At 45.7% G+C, this 18034-nt stretch overlaps 1 protein-coding gene across 5 annotated transcripts in view; it reads left to right on the plus strand.

Moving 5' to 3' along the window:
• LOC121704283 (dipeptidyl aminopeptidase-like protein 6) overlaps positions 1 to 18034 on the plus strand; it is a 118513-nt gene that overhangs the window by 94445 nt on the left and 6034 nt on the right. For all 5 annotated transcript variants that reach the window (XM_042084757.1, XM_042084758.1, XM_042084755.1 and 2 more), the window contains 12 exons: positions 4911 to 5031; positions 11803 to 11957; positions 12576 to 12673; positions 13323 to 13449; positions 14046 to 14084; positions 14544 to 14645; positions 14795 to 14886; positions 15153 to 15203; positions 15457 to 15569; positions 16530 to 16583; positions 17430 to 17528; positions 17750 to 17819. In XM_042084757.1, the coding sequence (XP_041940691.1) occupies positions 4911 to 5031; positions 11803 to 11957; positions 12576 to 12673; positions 13323 to 13449; positions 14046 to 14084; positions 14544 to 14645; positions 14795 to 14886; positions 15153 to 15203; positions 15457 to 15569; positions 16530 to 16583; positions 17430 to 17528; positions 17750 to 17819 (1121 nt within the window). The remainder of the gene's footprint in view (positions 1 to 4910; positions 5032 to 11802; positions 11958 to 12575; positions 12674 to 13322; positions 13450 to 14045; positions 14085 to 14543; positions 14646 to 14794; positions 14887 to 15152; positions 15204 to 15456; positions 15570 to 16529; positions 16584 to 17429; positions 17529 to 17749; positions 17820 to 18034) is intronic.

Here is an 18034-nt window from a genome sequence, read left to right on the forward strand (position 1 = left end):
GGCACGGCTCCAGAGCAGAGCGCCGGACCGTGGCGCGAGGTGCCACAACAGCTCTGACGCACTCTCACCCGTCATCAGAACGCCAGTATAACGAACCCTTTATTCTCCCCCTGGGCCTCACCACGGACTGTTGGGGGCAGAGCCTGCGAGGGGGAGAGGAGTGCGAGGCGCTGCTCCTGGTGTGGAGTGTTCTGGGTCGGAGCATCAGGTGTTGGGGCGGGGGCGGGGTGGGGGGTGGGGGGTGGGGTGGAGAGAAACAGCCACAGCTCTCTCCATCTGCCAAGGGCAGTTAGTCTACAGTGACAGGGCAGACAACAGGAGTTAGACAACACACCATACATAGACACTGCACTGAAGGTCAACCGCTCCGCAGCACCCCAGGGAGAGTGAGTGAGAGAGAGAGAGAGGAAGCAAGAGAGTGGTGTTTGTGCGCTAGAGAGAGAGGAAGCAAGAGAGTGGTGTTTGTGCGCTAGAGAGAAGGAAGCAAGAAGGGGAGTGAAAAGACTGTGACATAGAGGTTAATACAGTTCATACAGTGAATTTAGTTACAGTTGACCAATATGTTTGTAATGATTGAAAATGACACTGCCACATGGCTAAAGGTTGTAAGACAATGTGGTAGAAACATGGAATCAAAAAAGGAAGCGTTTTCCAGACCTGCAAACTCTAGAGTAGTGAAAAAGGTGACAACATACAAAACCCTATTCACTTCAACTACCCTGGTTAACATAGAAACGGTGACTGTAGCCAAAAGGTGACACGTTTGCAGGTGTGGTTTTCATCTTTTTTTAACATGAAAAATTAAGAAATGTTCATAAAAATGTTAAAAAGATGAAAACACTTCTTTCTTTTGATTCCATGTTTCTCCCACATTGTCTTACAACCTTTTGGCATGTGACAGTGTCATTTTTAGTCAGAACAATCATATTGGTCAAGAGGAAATCAACATTAAATCAGTATTTGCCAGGGTTATGAATAATTTTGTTCTTAACTGTACTTTCTCTATTTCTCTCATGTCCAAACACATACATGTCTGCATTATCTTTTAAATACTCACATCTTCAGGTTTTGTTTGAGCGTACATGCGGGTACACACACACACACACACACCTCAGCCTCTTTCACTCCCTTTCAGGTGGCTTTGATGAACTCCTTTCATCTGTCCTTCCAGTAGGAGCTTACTTGCTTCTTCTTTTCTCCCGCCTGTGTCTCCTCTCTCTTGCTTGTTTTTGCGATGCTGCCTTTTTCTCTCATGTGAAAGCTGACATTCATGCCTGATTCATGAATCAGCAGGAACTGTTCCCCTGAGCTCTCTACAGTACATCTCCTCCTACTGCTAATTGCTGCACTACCACTCACTGAATGCCTCTCCACCCACTCCCATGGTGGCCATGTGGCCTTGAGGCCCCCATGGAGATTGCGGCTAGTTGAAAGGGCCACAGTGTTGTTGTTGTTGTGGTCGTTGTTTTAAATTAATTCAGTTTAATTTTATGATCAAAAGATCAAGTTAATTCAAAAGGCCCTGATAAAAAAAAACACTTAGTTAATTGATTGTAACAAGCCAACAGTTTATTCCCCTGAGGGGCTGAGCCACCAAATATTTTGAGCTTGCTTATTTTTTAAGATTCTAGTTGGAAAATGAGGCCATCAAAGATGTTCCAATCCTGGTGTCGGGGCTGTTGTTGTCAGGGAATGCCGGACTGGACCCAAGTACAAGACTCCTCCAGGCAGAATTTAAAAAAACACACTTTATTAAACAATAGACCTCACCAACAGACAGGACTAGTACAGGGTGAACAGAGAGACGATCCGACAAAGGACAGAGAAACAGGAGGGTAGAAATGCACAGACCAATTAACAGAAAGATAGAGGACTGGACGAAACCAACGAGACAATAACGGGGAACAGGTGTGGAAGCAGAAACGGAGGGAAAACTAACAAGACAGGAAGCACAGACCAAATGGGGAGGAGACAAAGACAGGTGACAGGCAGGTAAGCACAAAGCACATGGGGAACTGGCAGAACCAAACACAGGACATTCACAAAATGGCCACCAGGGTGGCACAAAATCATCAGTCCAGTCCAGTCCAGATCCTGACAGTTGTTTTGTCTTTAAGCACCTGGAGTCTTTTTGGCCTTCATTACAGGTAAACGGGTGGTGAAATTGCCTTGTTTGAAAGAGGAAGTTATTTGTTGTTTGAAAAAGCTGTCCTTTGCAGTCTCCCAGACACATCAAACCACAGTTGCTGGTAGGTCTAGTATAAAGCGTGTACTCTGTCCCTGTCTGTGTGCAAGGTCGGAAAACCAAGCTTGAATTGAAAACAGAAAATCAAAATTGAAATGACTCCAGTTCATTTTGTTGGTAATTTGTTTCTGGAATTGTGCTGACACAACTACATATGTAAGGCAGCGTCTGGTGAGGTGTCACATCTCTACCCGGTGAGGTGTCACATCTCTACCTGGGGAGGCTGTTTCGTAGCGTGACAGCATGCCAACGGCCACAGCACCCTGCACAGCCCTATCTGTGAGTGCCCACGACAAGGGTGTTTCATTATAGCCCCCCATGTCAGGGCATGTTGCATCCCTTGAAAGCTATTCTGCCTCATCTCTCATTGTCAGAGAAACCCTCATGAAACCACTGAGCTGTGTCGGCCTCCTCATTCTCTCAGTTATGCAGAAAAGAAAATAAGGGGGAAAGCTACAGGGGAAATGTGTCATAATAAGCTTGAATCTCTCTTGTGGTTATACTGTATGTACTTTCCCTGCAGGATGGTTTCAAAGCCAAATCGAAACACAAAGTTATATCCACAATTATCATCCTAGTTTGGCCAGAAAGTCATTATTTTTGAAGACCATTTTCAACAAAGCAACTGCAATACAATCCACATTCAATTTATTTCTTATATATATATATATATATACAATTGCAGTTGCTTTGTTGAAAATGGTCTTATATATATATAGGGGCTTTTTATGCCTTTAATTTTGATAGGACAGTAGATAATGACAGGAAGCAAGTGGGAGAGAAAGTCGGGGTGGGATCCGGAAAGGACCACGGGGCGGGAATCGAACCCGGGTCGCCAGTGTACGGTGCAGGTGCCCCAGCCAGTTGCACCACAGCTGGGGCCTCCATGTTCAATTTCATCAATAAACCTGGTCTGTGCAATGCTGGTTATATGGGTAGTATCCGTTCTCAACCATAAACCCTTTATAGCAGCTCAGGCTCCCAAACTTCAGTGGTACAGATCCCCAGCTGGCATAGAGGGACGTCAATCTGGGAGCCCACAGCTCTGGATGTGTGCCTGGCATCTGCCATCAAGCAACACTCCTACATACACGCACACACACACACACATACAGAGAGAGAGAGAAAGAGATGCGAACATGCACACTTACACACACACACACATGTGGAAACACATGTGCACACGTGTCCACTCACACACACTCACACTCACTCACACACACATACACACACACACACATATAGCACCACAGATGGCACTCGTTGCCTGTCAGCTTGTCAGCCTTGAAACAGTTACTTTGAGACTTATGTAATGGCTGTGTTATGCCTGTGATGATCCAGGGCCAGCAGTGTGGAAGAGCTGTCTTCATGTGGACTAAAGCCATGTAGCAGATGGATCACACTTTACCCTCACACACTGTTTTCTGCTGGGTTATTGTCACAGTGTAACAGATAAGGGGTGCTCTGCTGTTGCTCAGAGAAAATTATAGATCAGATGAACTGGTGAAGTAGATTGCCTGCACATAATCAAAATGCTGTATCACCTAAGCAGTTATATACACTAAGTATACAGATTTCATTGTGGTGTTTAGTTGATTGGTATGCTGTCAGGCAGCTTTGAGAAAAGCATGACCTTGGTATGGAAGGTAATGTTAGTAAGTATCTAGGACTGTCGTAGATTTAGCTTGCACAATTCATTTTTAAAAGTATTGTAGCGTCGGCGCAAAAAGACAGTGTTAGCGTTCTCCCGCGAAAGGCATGCTGGGATACGGGGGTGAACATTTGGGGTTTATGTCTTTATATCTCCTAAGTTATAAGTGTAAAGTTAGCGTCTTTATTGTGACAAGTTTCCCTTTTAGTTCTCCCTCGTGTGTGATCCTTTTTGTGTGGGGGGCTGCGTCCTCCCCTGTATGTGGAGTGTGTGTGTCTGTTTGACCTGCCCCGTGTATATTGTGTTCTGTATCTTGGTGTGTCTTGGTCTTGGTCTGTGTGCTCTCGTTCTCAGCTAATAAACCTTTTGATTGGACAACTGTGTGTGTCGCTATCAAATCGTTACAGTATGTACACAGTGACATTAACAGTTGAAATGATCTGAAGGTATTACAGAGCCCCAAGTGACCACTCTTTAGCACTACATATAACCCTCCAATATTTGATTTTGTAATTGGCTTCACAGGTGGAAGACACAACTTGAATGACAACATACAGTACCTTACTTGTGTGTTTGGTCAGTTACATAAACCTTGTTGTTGTTGGGTTACACTTTAATTGACAGTGTAAGAGTGACATGACACGGTCATGAACGTGTCATAAACAAATCATAAACGTTTATGACATAACGCTTCTGTTATTAAGTGACATTCAGTTTTTGTCATAACAAGTTAGGGTTAGGATAAGGGTTAGGTTTATGGTTAGGTTTAGAGTTAGGGTTAGGTTTCATGTGTCATGACAGTGTCATGTCACTTTTATGTCGATACTGTCAACTAAAGTGTAACCCATTGGGGTTCACAGATCCGTAGGAGGAGGATGTCTGTTTTTCTGTCAGCATACAATAGTGTCTTTCACATCAAATCAAAGACCCAACATCCCTGAAGAAAGTTTGTATAATGATGAGAAAGACAGCCTCGACAAAATGAACTGAAACGATGACCTTGTCTTTCTGCAGATTTTCATCTTTGAGAACAACATTTACTATCGAGCAGCGGTGAATGACAGAACCATCCGCTTGGTGTCCACTGGGGAGGAGGGTGTTGTGTTCAACGGTCTGAGCGACTGGCTGTATGAAGGTAAAGGCGCCATTCCTATCCTGCTGTCCTTCCCGTGACTGTCCGTTATGCCCATTTGTGAGACAAGGATAGTGGGCTCACCCAGATAAACGCATATGCATCCAATCTTTTAATACAATCGTTTTGTAGTTTATGTTTAGTTGAAGAAAGCATGTTGTGAACATGGTATTGCAAAATCAGTAACCATACAATAAAGTGTTTCAAAGTCTTTGAACAGACCTGTACATGCAGTGTGTGCATGACTAATGTGCTGAACAATAATGCACCTCTCATCAAATGATGTCTCCTTGAATGTTTCATCAAATGATGACTCCTTGTTGTGACTTTTGGGGCCCCAAATGAATGGTTTGATAGAGGGTCATAGTGGAGTGCAACGTGAGAGGAGATGGTGACTCAGCAGACTCATGCTGAGTGTTGATGTGAAGGTGTTGGACTGGAAGTCTCTAGAAGCCTATTACACATAAGCTTTCAGCCGTGGTCTGAGCTCTGCATTAAGCTTCACAGGGTGGGCCGGCGGGTCGCCCGACCTTATCATCCTCATCGTTTATTCATACGCTGTCCGGCGACCCCATCCAGGGGTCACGCCATCACATCTCGCTCGGTTTCATTCAGCAGTGGACACTCAATCAGCCATGTTGACAGTGCGCTTAATAGCTATGCACGCCCCTGTGATGAGAGGGCTCTCAGACGGCCGGGCCAGAGGAACAGTCTCTGGGTGGATCGCTGATGTGCAACGGGGAGCCAAGGAAAGAGCCAGATGATCTGGAGAAAAGGTCTTATGCTAATGCTTTGGTAGGAGAATGTGGAAAAATGAAGAGGAGTGTGGATGCATAAGAGCATGAATAAAAAGGCACATATGTTGAGGTACAAAATGTTTTCTGAATAGGCCTTTCAGTGGAGCTGATACCATAGCAGCATATTGTTAACCTGACTCTCGCCAGATGAATTTCGTTCCGCCTAGTCAGGTTAGCATATTGTAGCGTGTGTGGGGATTTGTAGGAAGTAAGTAAGTAAATTTAATTTATAAAGCACATTTAAACACAGCATAAACTGACCAAAGTGCTGTACAGTGGATAAGTAAAGAATCAGTAGAATTGTAGAATCAGTTTTTCTGATGAGTAGTGGAGGACCTGTTGACGTACCCAGTGTTGATGTTGGCATGATGCATCTGATGTTGTCATTCGAAGTGGCTCAATAACAGTCACCACAGGGTCACGTTATGCCCGAGCAATCCACACTCTATATTATGCTATGCCCGAGCAATCCACACGCTATATTATGCTATGCCCCTGCAATCCACACGCTATATTATGCCCCAGCAATCCACACGCTATATTATGCCCCAGCAATCCACACGCTATATTATGCCCCAGCAATCCACACGCTATATTATGCCCCAGCAATCCACACGCTATATATGCCCCTGCAATCCACACGGTATATTATGCTATGCCCCTGCAATCCACACGCTATATGCTATACCCCAGCAATCCACACGCTATATATGCCCCTGCAATCCACACGCTATATTATGCTATGCCCCAGCAATCCACACGCTATATTATGCTATGCCCCAGCAATCCACACGCTATATTATGCTATGCCCCAGCAATCCACACGCTATATATGCCCCAGCAATCCACACGCTATATATGCCCCAGCAATCCACACGCTATATATGGCCCTGCAATCCACACGCTATATTATGCCCCTGCAATCCACACGCTATATTATGCCCCAGCAATCCACACGCTATATTATGCTATGCCCCAGCAATCCACACGCTATATATGCCCCAGCAATCCACACGCTATATATGCCCCTGCAATCCACACGCTATATTATGCCCCAGCAATCCACACGCTATATTATGCCCCAGCAATCCACACGCTATATATGCCCCTGCAATCCACACGCTATATTATGCCCCAGCAATCCACACGCTATATATGCCCCTGCAATCCACACGCTATATTATGCCCCAGCAATCCACACGCTATATATGCCCCTGCAATCCACACGCTATATTATGCTATGCCCCTGCAATCCACACGCTATATGCTATACCCCAGCAATCCACACGCTATATATGCCCCTGCAATCCACACGCTATATTATGCTATGCCCCAGCAATCCACACGCTATATTATGCTATGCCCCAGCAATCCACACGCTATATTATGCTATGCCCCAGCAATCCACACGCTATACTACTATGGAGTTTATAATGGTCCACCACCAGATACCCAAAGAGGTCTGACTTATTGTATTTGGTCGCCCCGAGCGTAATCAGCGGGATTGGGAGTGGGCTTAATAACAGTGTTGGCCCGCGGATGAGCTTCTGCATAATCCTGCTGCGCAGCACTGGAGGCAGAGGGCTCCGGCTTCACCTCCCACTACACTGTGTGAAACTCCACTCCAACCATGTCAATTCTCACAATCGAGCACCTACGCCCGCCTGTTCTCATCTACAGCATGTTAATGGGAAACAAGCCATTCACAAAACTGAAATACCCATTCTGTCTCCCGTTCAGTGAATTTCCCCTGTTTTGGATAGATTTGGTTGTCAATTAAAATCTCTTGATGATTTAACATTCAATGCCACCTTCAGAGCTGTTGACACCTAGAATAGACAGCCGCTTGACGTCAGTGTTAGTGGGCATTTGATGTGGCCTGTCATAGTTGACTTGCTGGTGATTGGAAACTTGATGGCACTTCATCTGGATGATTCTGAGACGTTCCACTGTGTGCATTTAAGAGAGCCATCTGTCAGGATTTGTCAGGATTTGAGTTCGTAATAGGGAGGGCCATGAGGGTATTGGGGGGGGGGGGGGCTGTTTTTCTGCATTTTTAATCTTGGATTTCGTGTGTGTGTGTGACTGTGTGTGTGTGTGTCTGTGTCTATGTGTCTGTGTGCGTGTGTGTGTGTGTGTGTGCGTGCGTGCATGTGTGTGACTGTGTGTGTGTGTGCGTGCGTGTGTGTGTGTGTGTGTGTGTGTGTGTGTGTGTGTGTGTGTGTGTGTGTCTGTCTGCGTGCGTGCGTGTGTCTGTGTGCGTGTGCGTACGTGTGTGTGTGTCTGTGTGTGTGTGTGTGTGTGTGTGTGTGCGTCTGTGTGTCTGTGTACGTGTGCGTGCTTGTGTGAGTGTGTGTCTGCGTGCGTGCGTGTGTGCGTGCATGTAAGCAGAGATTACTAGAGAGACTGCCACGTCCAGCACCTGTTGTTGTTTGATCAGAGCCTCTGCCATTACACACAGAAATTCACCAATGTCATGTGCAATCACTGACCCGACCGCCAGCCAGAAATCACCAAAGCAAATCCTCCACTCATTGATGAGTGGAGGATTTGATGATCAAAGACAACATCTGGGACGTGTGCCTGGATTAGGAAGCAGATGCATAGCAGCCCTGAAAATGTTGCTGGAGAAGTGTTTACTTTCCCCTACCTCGATCTCCTACTGGCTACGGAAAAAAAAACATGCTGTTTCCAATTCCCAGACATCCCAACACGGGTGTGTACACACCATTTGTTCCCTGGAGGATTTGGTTTTGTCATGTTGAAGTATAGCATTGCAAGAGTATTTCATCACTCTCAAGGACACAGTCAACAGCATTCCATTGTTGAAAATGTAATCTGTGATGTGTCGTGTTAAATGGTAAAAACAGCTAGCATGTGTCTTGCCTTGTTTGGGATTGTGCTGTGTAATGCAGCTTAAATTAATGTATCATATGTGCTCTAAATCAGTCATTCAGACAGTGGTTTAAGTTTGGTTTGGCTTTGCCAGATTATTCAATAACATGTACGCTTAATTATTACTTGTGTAATTCTGTTAAAATGGTTACTGATTCGTCCAGATGTTTTCTGATTCTGGTAAACTCATCAGTGTTAATCCCTAAGCATTAGTGTGTTGGTGTGGTGGCTGGACTGGTTGGATGCATTGCTAATTGGTGCATACCAAATCGTATGAAAGTTAGGTCAGCTTCTTGCCTCATATCCTGTTACCAGGTGTTCCTAGATTGGAGAGCAGTCTCTTACTAAGCTCAGAGGAGCTCACCTCCATGGTTCTGAGACCAAACCAGTGGACTGGTGTGGTGGTTGTTTTTCTGCTTGTCCAACCACTGGGTGTTGAAACTTAGATTACAACACCTGCAACAACCGTATGGCTGCACTCAGGCAGGACTGAGGTGGTTTGATATATTTTGTCCTTACTTTCATTAGTGTCTATTAGTATTGATGGCATTTATATGCAAACTCATTGGGGAAACTGAGCAGGAGAGATGTAGGCTGGCAGTTTGATGACTTATTCACTGAATGTGCACCTATTACTACTCTGGTCTGTACCCATCAGCAGTCAGGCTTTTGTCATGATGGATCAACTTTCTCAACTCAGCAGGTCAATACAGTGTAAACATGACTTTTATCTCACAGTCAGATGATTCAGTATGCCAATATGCTAATTCATTTGGAATAAGACTCAGGAACCAAGCCAATGCTCCTGCTGTCTGTTGTTGCTCAAGAGTCACTACTGCCATCTTGTGGACATGCCTAGACATCACAGGTGACTCCAGGGAAGTCTGCTTTTGTAGCGTCGTTTGAAAAGCTTTAGACAAGCCTTTTTTGTGTTGCCAGACTGAGGTGATTGCTGTGAGTGATTTCATTTCATTGTGGCTTTGAGGTCTAGTCCACACGTACCAAACCGATCTTTTTTTCCTCCGTCTTCCCTGGAACCGTATCAAGAATATTTGCGTCCAAACGGATCCATCTCAACACGACTCAACACATTACTTCATACCCCAGGCCTATAGGTGGCACTGTTTCTTTACAGAAATTGACCAAAACTTGCGCTTTACAAACAGACAGAATAGGCCACAACGAAATGGCTAGTGCAAGGAAACCAGAATTGTTTGTGTGGACTGATGGTGAACTGTCAACTGTAGTCAACTGTAAAACTAATAAACTTTATTTTACGGTTTGTGAAGGGTGCAGTCCCGTCCTTTATTTGGCTAACGCAGGTAGGCCTACTAATCACCTTTACTTTCTTTGGTTGTAGGATAGTCTGTGATTCACATTAGTTTTGGCTGTCACCGCAATTAGGCTACTAAACGCAAGGCTTACCCAAGTTCTAGGCTATTCTGTCGCCACATTTATAATATTGCTATAAAACCTTCGTTAGTAACGGTCAATACTTTTGCCTGCATCAAATCGCGCATTTGCATTCAGTGTGCTACCATCGGCTTAACATGAGTTCTAAGCGTCTTTGTATGCTTATATCTGATTTCACTCGACTGTGAATTCATGTATGTTGTAAGACATGTAAAATAAATGAATGACACTGGCACTACGCACAAATTAATGTAGCTCCTGAGTGTCAGTGGCCCATTTGCCTAATCTGCCCTGAATTGTTTGTTTGACAGTGCTGTGAAGCCCATTTCCATATTTATGCCCATTCATTTGAGAAGAGAGAGATACAGACACTGAGAGGGAGAAAGAGAAAGGGAGGAAGAGAGAGAGAGAGGAAGAGGGGTTGGTGAGGTGACACAGAGAGGGAAAATGGGGATTTATTTGTGCATCAATTATCCAAGCATCAACACAAAAGGAACACCTTCAGAGACGTGTTCTCCAGAATGACACTGCTTTATCTGTGGACAGTCTTAGTGGGTGCTGAGACATTAAGGGAACTGGGTCGCCATTGATTCGCCTCAGTTTACTCAGGGCTACCATGAATCAGATGGGTCCCCACTCTCAGACTACTGGGGTATCAATGCATGGCCACAAAGCTATGGAGATAGACTGGCTTAATTAAGATAGCCATTGATGTGCGGGAGAGGGCTTTATTGATTGTGGTGTGTCCCATTGATTTGATAACCTCAAAGTACCATGGAGACTACTAGTGAGAACCTGAAATTGGTGAACACGAGCATGTTTTTGTTGCTCCAGACATCTGTTCTCATCTGGACACCACCACTGGTCTCTGGAGAACTCTTAAACAGTGGCCGCTGTCTCTAAATGCACATCTAGTCACAATGTGCAAATCAGCATCCCATGAATATGTCTGCGACTCTCTAACAAAAAGAAAGAAATCATCACAGTGTGAAGAGAGGGAAAATGTGAAAAGTGCATTAGTCAGAGTCCTCTAATGGCTATAAAAGGAATCAATTGTGGCTCACCTCGGGTAATGATGGATAATGAACGGTACCAACTCCAAATTTGATGCTTACATGCTCTGTAACACACACACACACACACACACACACACACACACACACGCACATACACAGACACACACATAAACCCATTCAATATCATGCACACATGAACAAACATGTAGACGTGCACACAAGCAGAAACATAGACACGCCACAGAGGTATTGCAGAAATGATGAATTGATGGCTCTGCATGCGTGAAAATGGATGTGATACATCATGTTTTTCTCCACACTGCATTTATGTATGCACCCTACTCCCATGGCTGCCATGCAGGCTGCATTCTGAGATCCCCATCCCATACTGCCTAAGCGCCTGCAGTCCATTCTCAGAACTCCGCCCCACATCATCCTGGAGCTATTGCCTCTGACCCTTGACCCTTGACCCTTGGCCTTTGACCCTTGCCTCTGACCCTTGACCGCTGTGTAATACATTTCAGCTGGACAGCTTTGAAAAAGTCACCATGCTCCAAGAGACACATGGGCACAGTGCAGCACACAGCCAGTCGATGGCCAAGGAAATGCAGTTGAAACCGCTGAATGCATACCCTCACCCTGTTCTCTTGCAGAGGAGGTCTTCCAGACTCACATTGCCCACTGGTGGTCTCCTGATGGACACAGGCTGGCGTATGCCACCATCAACGACACACTGGTGCCCAAGATGGAGATACCCATGTTCACAGGCAATCCATACCCTGTGTCACTGGAATATCGCTACCCCAAGGTATCTGGCTATGATACTGTACTATCTTATACTCCTGTAAAAGCATGACGATATGACAGTGATATATTCCTTCAAAACCAAGATCAGCACACTTCACCTCATTCTGTATGATGGAAATGTATTGTGGTTTAAAAAGTATTTTGATGTTGCGTAATCAGAGATTTCTACTTTTATGACACATTACAGTGTGTTACTAAAGAAAGAATTCTAAAAAAAGCTGATTCTTTAAGCCAAGTCTCAGAGACACATTTAGTTTTTTTGAGCCTCAGGCAAAACAATCACACAAGCAGTCTCATTCCCTGGAGTACATGGAATGACTCTGAAAAAGACAGGATGTGAATGTCAGCTAATAATAACAATCTTATTTCAGATTTGTGTTCTACTGCTCTGACACAATTTAGTGCATCTCGAAAATACCTTGGATAAGCTGGTTTATTGTTATTGCCTATTATTATTATTATTATTATTATTATTCCCAATTTAGTCACTTAATGATGCCAAAGAGGGCATATCAGTAGAGGACACACAGTCACAGTCCCCCTGAACACTACTGGTTGAGTATGCGTGATTGAAGAGCACACGACTAACCTGGCATCTCTCTGCACGTGCCCCTGCCAGGCTGGGGAGGAGAACCCCACCGTCCAGCTGTTCGTGGTCAGTCTGAACGGGCCCCCTCACACTGTGGAGATGAAGAAGCCGGAGGACCCCCGCATCGGGTAGAGCATCTGCACCACCTGCCCCTCCAGACAGCCACCTGCCCCTCCAGACAGCCACCGCAGCTCTGCCATCGGTGCTGCTGTGGAGCAGGAAATGGCCAATTTCATTTTTGTAAAGAGCTAGCCTGGCACCACCCACCTCAGCTCAGTTTCCACTGAAATAGATACAGTAGATAGATACTATCATTGATCGCGAGGGAAATTCTAACAGTCTGCGAACAAATAACAGTCTGGAAACCCTATTCGGTATTACCGGTAGCGTTTGCTCGGACACTTTTTTGCTTTTCAGTCACTTTGTCTCAAGCTATGAAACAGTAATAGCAATGCCAGCTAGTATCAAAGAATTGTTATAGAAACAAAAAAAATGTGCATGTTTATACATCTGGTCTGGTACAACCAGGCTTGTAAAAAATAGCGCCAGTCTATTTCCTGTACCACATACAGAAGATGATAGGGGTAGCTCAGTGCCAGTCAGAAATGTTACCCCTGCAGCGATTGTGTCTTAGGTGTGATCAGTAAACGATACGTCTACTGGTCCGAGACTTGCCCATGACTATAAACAGCTGAAATGATCCACCTAACAGTGAAACCCAAACTGTATTTTGGTTGGGGTTATTTATTGTGACATCTCCCTTCCTGTGATTAACAGAGGTGAGTACTACATCACCATGGTGAGGTGGGCAACAAGTACCAAGCTAGCAGTCAACTGGCTGAACAGAGCCCAGAACAACTCCATCCTCACCCTGTGTGAAGCCACCACAGGGATCTGCACCAAGGTGAGTCTCTATTACACACACACACACACACACACACACACACACACACACACACACACACATGCCAACGATGTCCTACAACACAACACTCTTAAAACAAGAAGAGTGAATCTTCCACATGCTTTGTTTTGGATTTTATTCTTTAAAGTGGATTTGCCTTCTGCAATATAAGAATAGTATAAAAGAAAATACTGTAAGAGCATGACCCTGACATATACCCTGAATTGCCAGTGACAGATTTCCATATGACAATGCATGCTTTACACGTTCATGTTGAATTTCAATTCATTATTTATTTAGATAACGCACAATGTTCCCAAGTATCTGTGCAACTGCACCTGCTGCAAAGATTTCTGAACATGAAAGAGCGCAGACTGATTTGTTGAATTCCCGGTGTGTGGAGCCAACCTGTAGGTGTTGTTATTCACCGCGCGTTCCTCCTTCCCGACCCCCGCTGTGCGGAGTGAGATGGAACGGAAGTTAGATCAGCTGTCGATCTGTGCTCGGATGGGCTATGACGTGTTTAGCGGGGTTTGGTGAATGGTAACTAACGGTCCATGTCCTCCTCTCCGCCCCCCCACCCCCCCTTCCCTCAGAAACACGAGGACGAGAGCATGAGCTGGCTGCATCGACAGGTGGGTCACGGAGCAGAGACGGCAGGATTAGGAGGACTGCAGCGCCTGCATACGCGCACCAATCAGAACACAAAAACACAACACAGACGCTCACACAGCTCTCAGCACTCAATCAGCTGAAAGGAAAGCTGGAACGCGTGTTTGCGTATGAGTGTGTGCGTGTGGGTGGGTAGGCAGCATGCAGCATGCAGCATGCAGAAGATCAGCCTCTTAGTGTCTCTGTGTGTATTTCTTTTAAAAGATTGTTTGTGTGTGTATTTTTTTAAAAAGATTGTTTGTGTGTGTATTTCTTTTAAAAGAAGCTCCCCCCACACAAAAACACTTACAGGCAGCACATACACTCACATTCAGCTGCTATAGCCGTGCGTGTGTGTGTGTGTGTGTGTTTCCTTTAAAACATTGTTCACATTCCCTACACACACAAACACTCACATACGCACATCAATATTTCATTCTCAGAACGAAGCGCCGCTGTTTTCTGAAGATGGCCTCAAGTTCTTCTTTACCAGAGCGCAAGGGGGTGGAGGCAACTTTTTCCACATCACCATGTCATCTTCTCAGGTACACCCCACATGCACACACTCAAATCACAGCTAATATGACTCCACAATCTACATGCATAGAGTCACAGATAGACAGAGAGGAATGATAGGATGTAATGTGATGTGTGTCATGTATACTGAATTGAATTGTATTGTGTTGTGATTCAGCCCAACAGCAGCATAGACACCCTGCAGTCGGTGACGTCGGGGAACTGGGACGTCACTCAGATTCTGGCCTACAGCAAGGACAGACAGCTCATGTGAGTCAGCCTCATGGTCAAGCACAACACTGACACTTACTGCCCCAGTAGATGCACTGCAGGTACTGACCTGGCATCAGCAGACGTGACGCTCATATTTCTGCTAATATGCAGCGCCCCTAAAACAGTGATAAGAAAATAATGCATGAAAAATATAGAATGGGCTAGTTTGGTGTATTGAGATGTATTGCACAAGCCCAAGAATATTCCAGCATGAATTGCATTGCAAAGTGTTATGTTCATGTATGACTGCCTTGGCTTTGCAGATACTTCCTGCGCACTGAGGAGGATGATCCAAGTCGAAGACACCTATACAGGTAAGAACACCCATCACACACACATACACACACACACAGACACACACAGACACACACAGACACACACACACACACACAGACACACACACACACACACACACACACACACACACACACACGCACACACACACACTTAAGCATTCGGCTCCACTGTCTGATCTGTCTCTAGCTGTCACCCACACCCTCTGGGAGCTCTGGTTGTTTAGATATGAAAGCCTATCAGGTGTCATCTTGTTTTGTCTTTGTACTGCAGTGCAGACACGTTTGCACCTTTCAACCGCCGCTGCCTGTCCTGTGATCTGAAGTGTGGCTACGTGAGTGGCTCCTTCAGCCCGGATACCCAGTACTTCTTGCTCAACTGCAAAGGTGAGAGCCTCACGTGTTCATCAGTTAACAAACATCTCATCCCTGCTCCACACATAATGCAAGAGCCCACTTCAGTATTTGTTTTCCCTAGTGCTGGATGTTGTACATTTGTTTGGTGGCTGTATCTAACATAATGTAGCATTGCAAATCATAAAACTCTTGACCACCGATATGATCTCAAGCTTCAAAGAGTGGAGTGCTCACACATCTACACAGTTTAAACAGGTGCTGGGTATAAGGCTTAGCCGACAATTGACCAATAAAAAGATACCCGCACACTGTTTCTATAAGCTCCCAGAGTGGTTTATTAGCAATGATAATCTGTTTCTATTAACAACATGTTGTTAATAAACCACTCTGGGAGCTTATAGAAACAGTGTGCGGGTATCTTTTTATTTTTCAATGATCTCAAGCTTCCCCATGATTACTGCTGCTGGTCAGTAACCCAGCATGGTCTGAAGCGCCATTTGGACACTGCCCAGGCGTCTTTGGCTGTCAGTGTGCTGTATTGGGGCTAATCCTGATGTTTTTGTGGTTGTGCGGCGTGTGCGTCAGCGCCTCCGACACATTCATCACACAACATTATCCCTCCCGTGGCCTACGCCGTTCCCCGGTTGCCATGGGAGATGATTAGGTTAGAGCGAGCCGGCTGCAGGAGGCTGAGGGACCATGTGCCTCTTTTATTAATGGGCCGCAGCTCAGAGCGGAGCCGGGTCTGCCTGGACTAAATGTGATATGGTGTTCTGCTCAGATTTAAACACTCAGGGCTCCAGCACTGCTCTGCTCTGCACTGCGCGCCTCAGTAAACAGCACACTGGGACAGGCTTTTTATTATTTCCCTACATTAAACCTGGGCATGAAGATGCTGAGGGAAATGAAGGAGAGTTCTGCGGGTTTCGCAGTGCTCATTATGGCTGTGCCCTGATCTACTTGCTCTCTCTATTTCTATTTCTTCTCCAGGTCCTGGGGTGCCCTACACGGCGGTGTACAGCGTGAGAGATGGACAGTTTCAGAGTAAGTGTTGACGGCCTGGGCCCTGTGGCTGGGCTGTGGCTGGGCTGTGGCTGGGCTGCGGCTGGGCTGTGGCTGGGCTGTGGCTGGTGAGATGGGCTCTGGGATGGGCGAGTGTGCGCGTAGGACCGAGGCGGAACAAATCAGCTCAGGCTCAGGAAAGACGTGCGCCGCGTGAGGAGACAGATACAGCTGTCACACAGAGATGGCCTGACAGCCCGACAGCCCACATCCTTAGGGAGGTCTGGAGCACGGTGTAAACAGAGGGGGAGTGTGGGAGAGAGTGAGTGTGTGTGTGTGTGTGTGTGTGTGTGGGTGTGTGTGTGGGAGAGAGAGTGAGACAATGAGAGAAAGCTAGATAGGCAAAAACACAAAGAGAGAGAGAGAGAGCAGAGAGAATATTTGCATGACAAAATGGTAGAGAAATAAACACAGTGGGAAATCAAGACAGACAGAAAGAGTGAGAGAGAGAGAGAGAGAGAGAGATGCACACTTAGACATATCAATTATTGGAGGAGTGGGAACAGTGAGCTTGTCAGACGAAGGTGTCACGGCTCTTTCAGCGATGCCCCCTCACCTGCAGCACGTTACTGAGGCGGCCATTAGAGTCACAGTCTGACAAGAGTGTGTGTTTGGTCAGTGTGCAGCCGTCTACATGCTGCAGGAGGCTCCAGTACCGGTGGAGGAAGTGAAGACAACGTCTCTGCATGGAGTCGGCAGCAGCGCCCCCGAGAGAAATAAGCCTTAACAGCTTCTGTTCACAAATAAATACAGTACAGCATCTGTCTTGGGATAAGGTTTCTCCTCCTGATTAGTTTCCTGAGTGTTTTTCTCTGTCATTCTTCACAGGGTTGCTTGACGTGGAGACCAACGAGGCTTTGAACAGCACGGTCAACGATATGCAGATGCCCAAACTGGAATACAAGAACATCACAATAGACGGTCACAGTATGTATCTGCTCCTGTGCTGGTTTTGTTGTGTAATGCTATCTGGGGCTTTTGATGAGATTTCGCTCTGGTTTCCCCATGAGATAACAAACCCAAGCCTCTGGTGAATTCAATTTGCTGCTGTAACAATGGTTACGTAAGCAGATTAAAGGCAGAGAAAGTTCTCTATGCAGGAGGGACTTTTTTAGCACAATAACCACTCTCTCTCCTCCCCTTCACAGCCCTTCCTGTGCAGATCCTGAAGCCAGCTACGTTTATAGACACCGCACTCTATCCTTTACTGCTGGTTGTGTAAGTTTAATACAGCTCTCCTTCACAGCTCTAGCATTAGCCCACATTATATCAGATGCTGTGATTCTCAGTGATGGTATCACAGTGAAAACTAATAGAATGGATTGCTTTCACAACCATGCTATGTGTGTGTGTCTAACGGCCATTGTAACACTCTGATAACGAGTATTCTGCAGTGCTGTTGAAATGAGTAAGGAGCCTCTTCACCACTCCTC

This window comes from Alosa sapidissima, chromosome 1 (assembly GCF_018492685.1).
Source record: "Alosa sapidissima isolate fAloSap1 chromosome 1, fAloSap1.pri, whole genome shotgun sequence".
Taxonomy (NCBI): Eukaryota; Metazoa; Chordata; class Actinopteri; order Clupeiformes; family Clupeidae; genus Alosa; species Alosa sapidissima.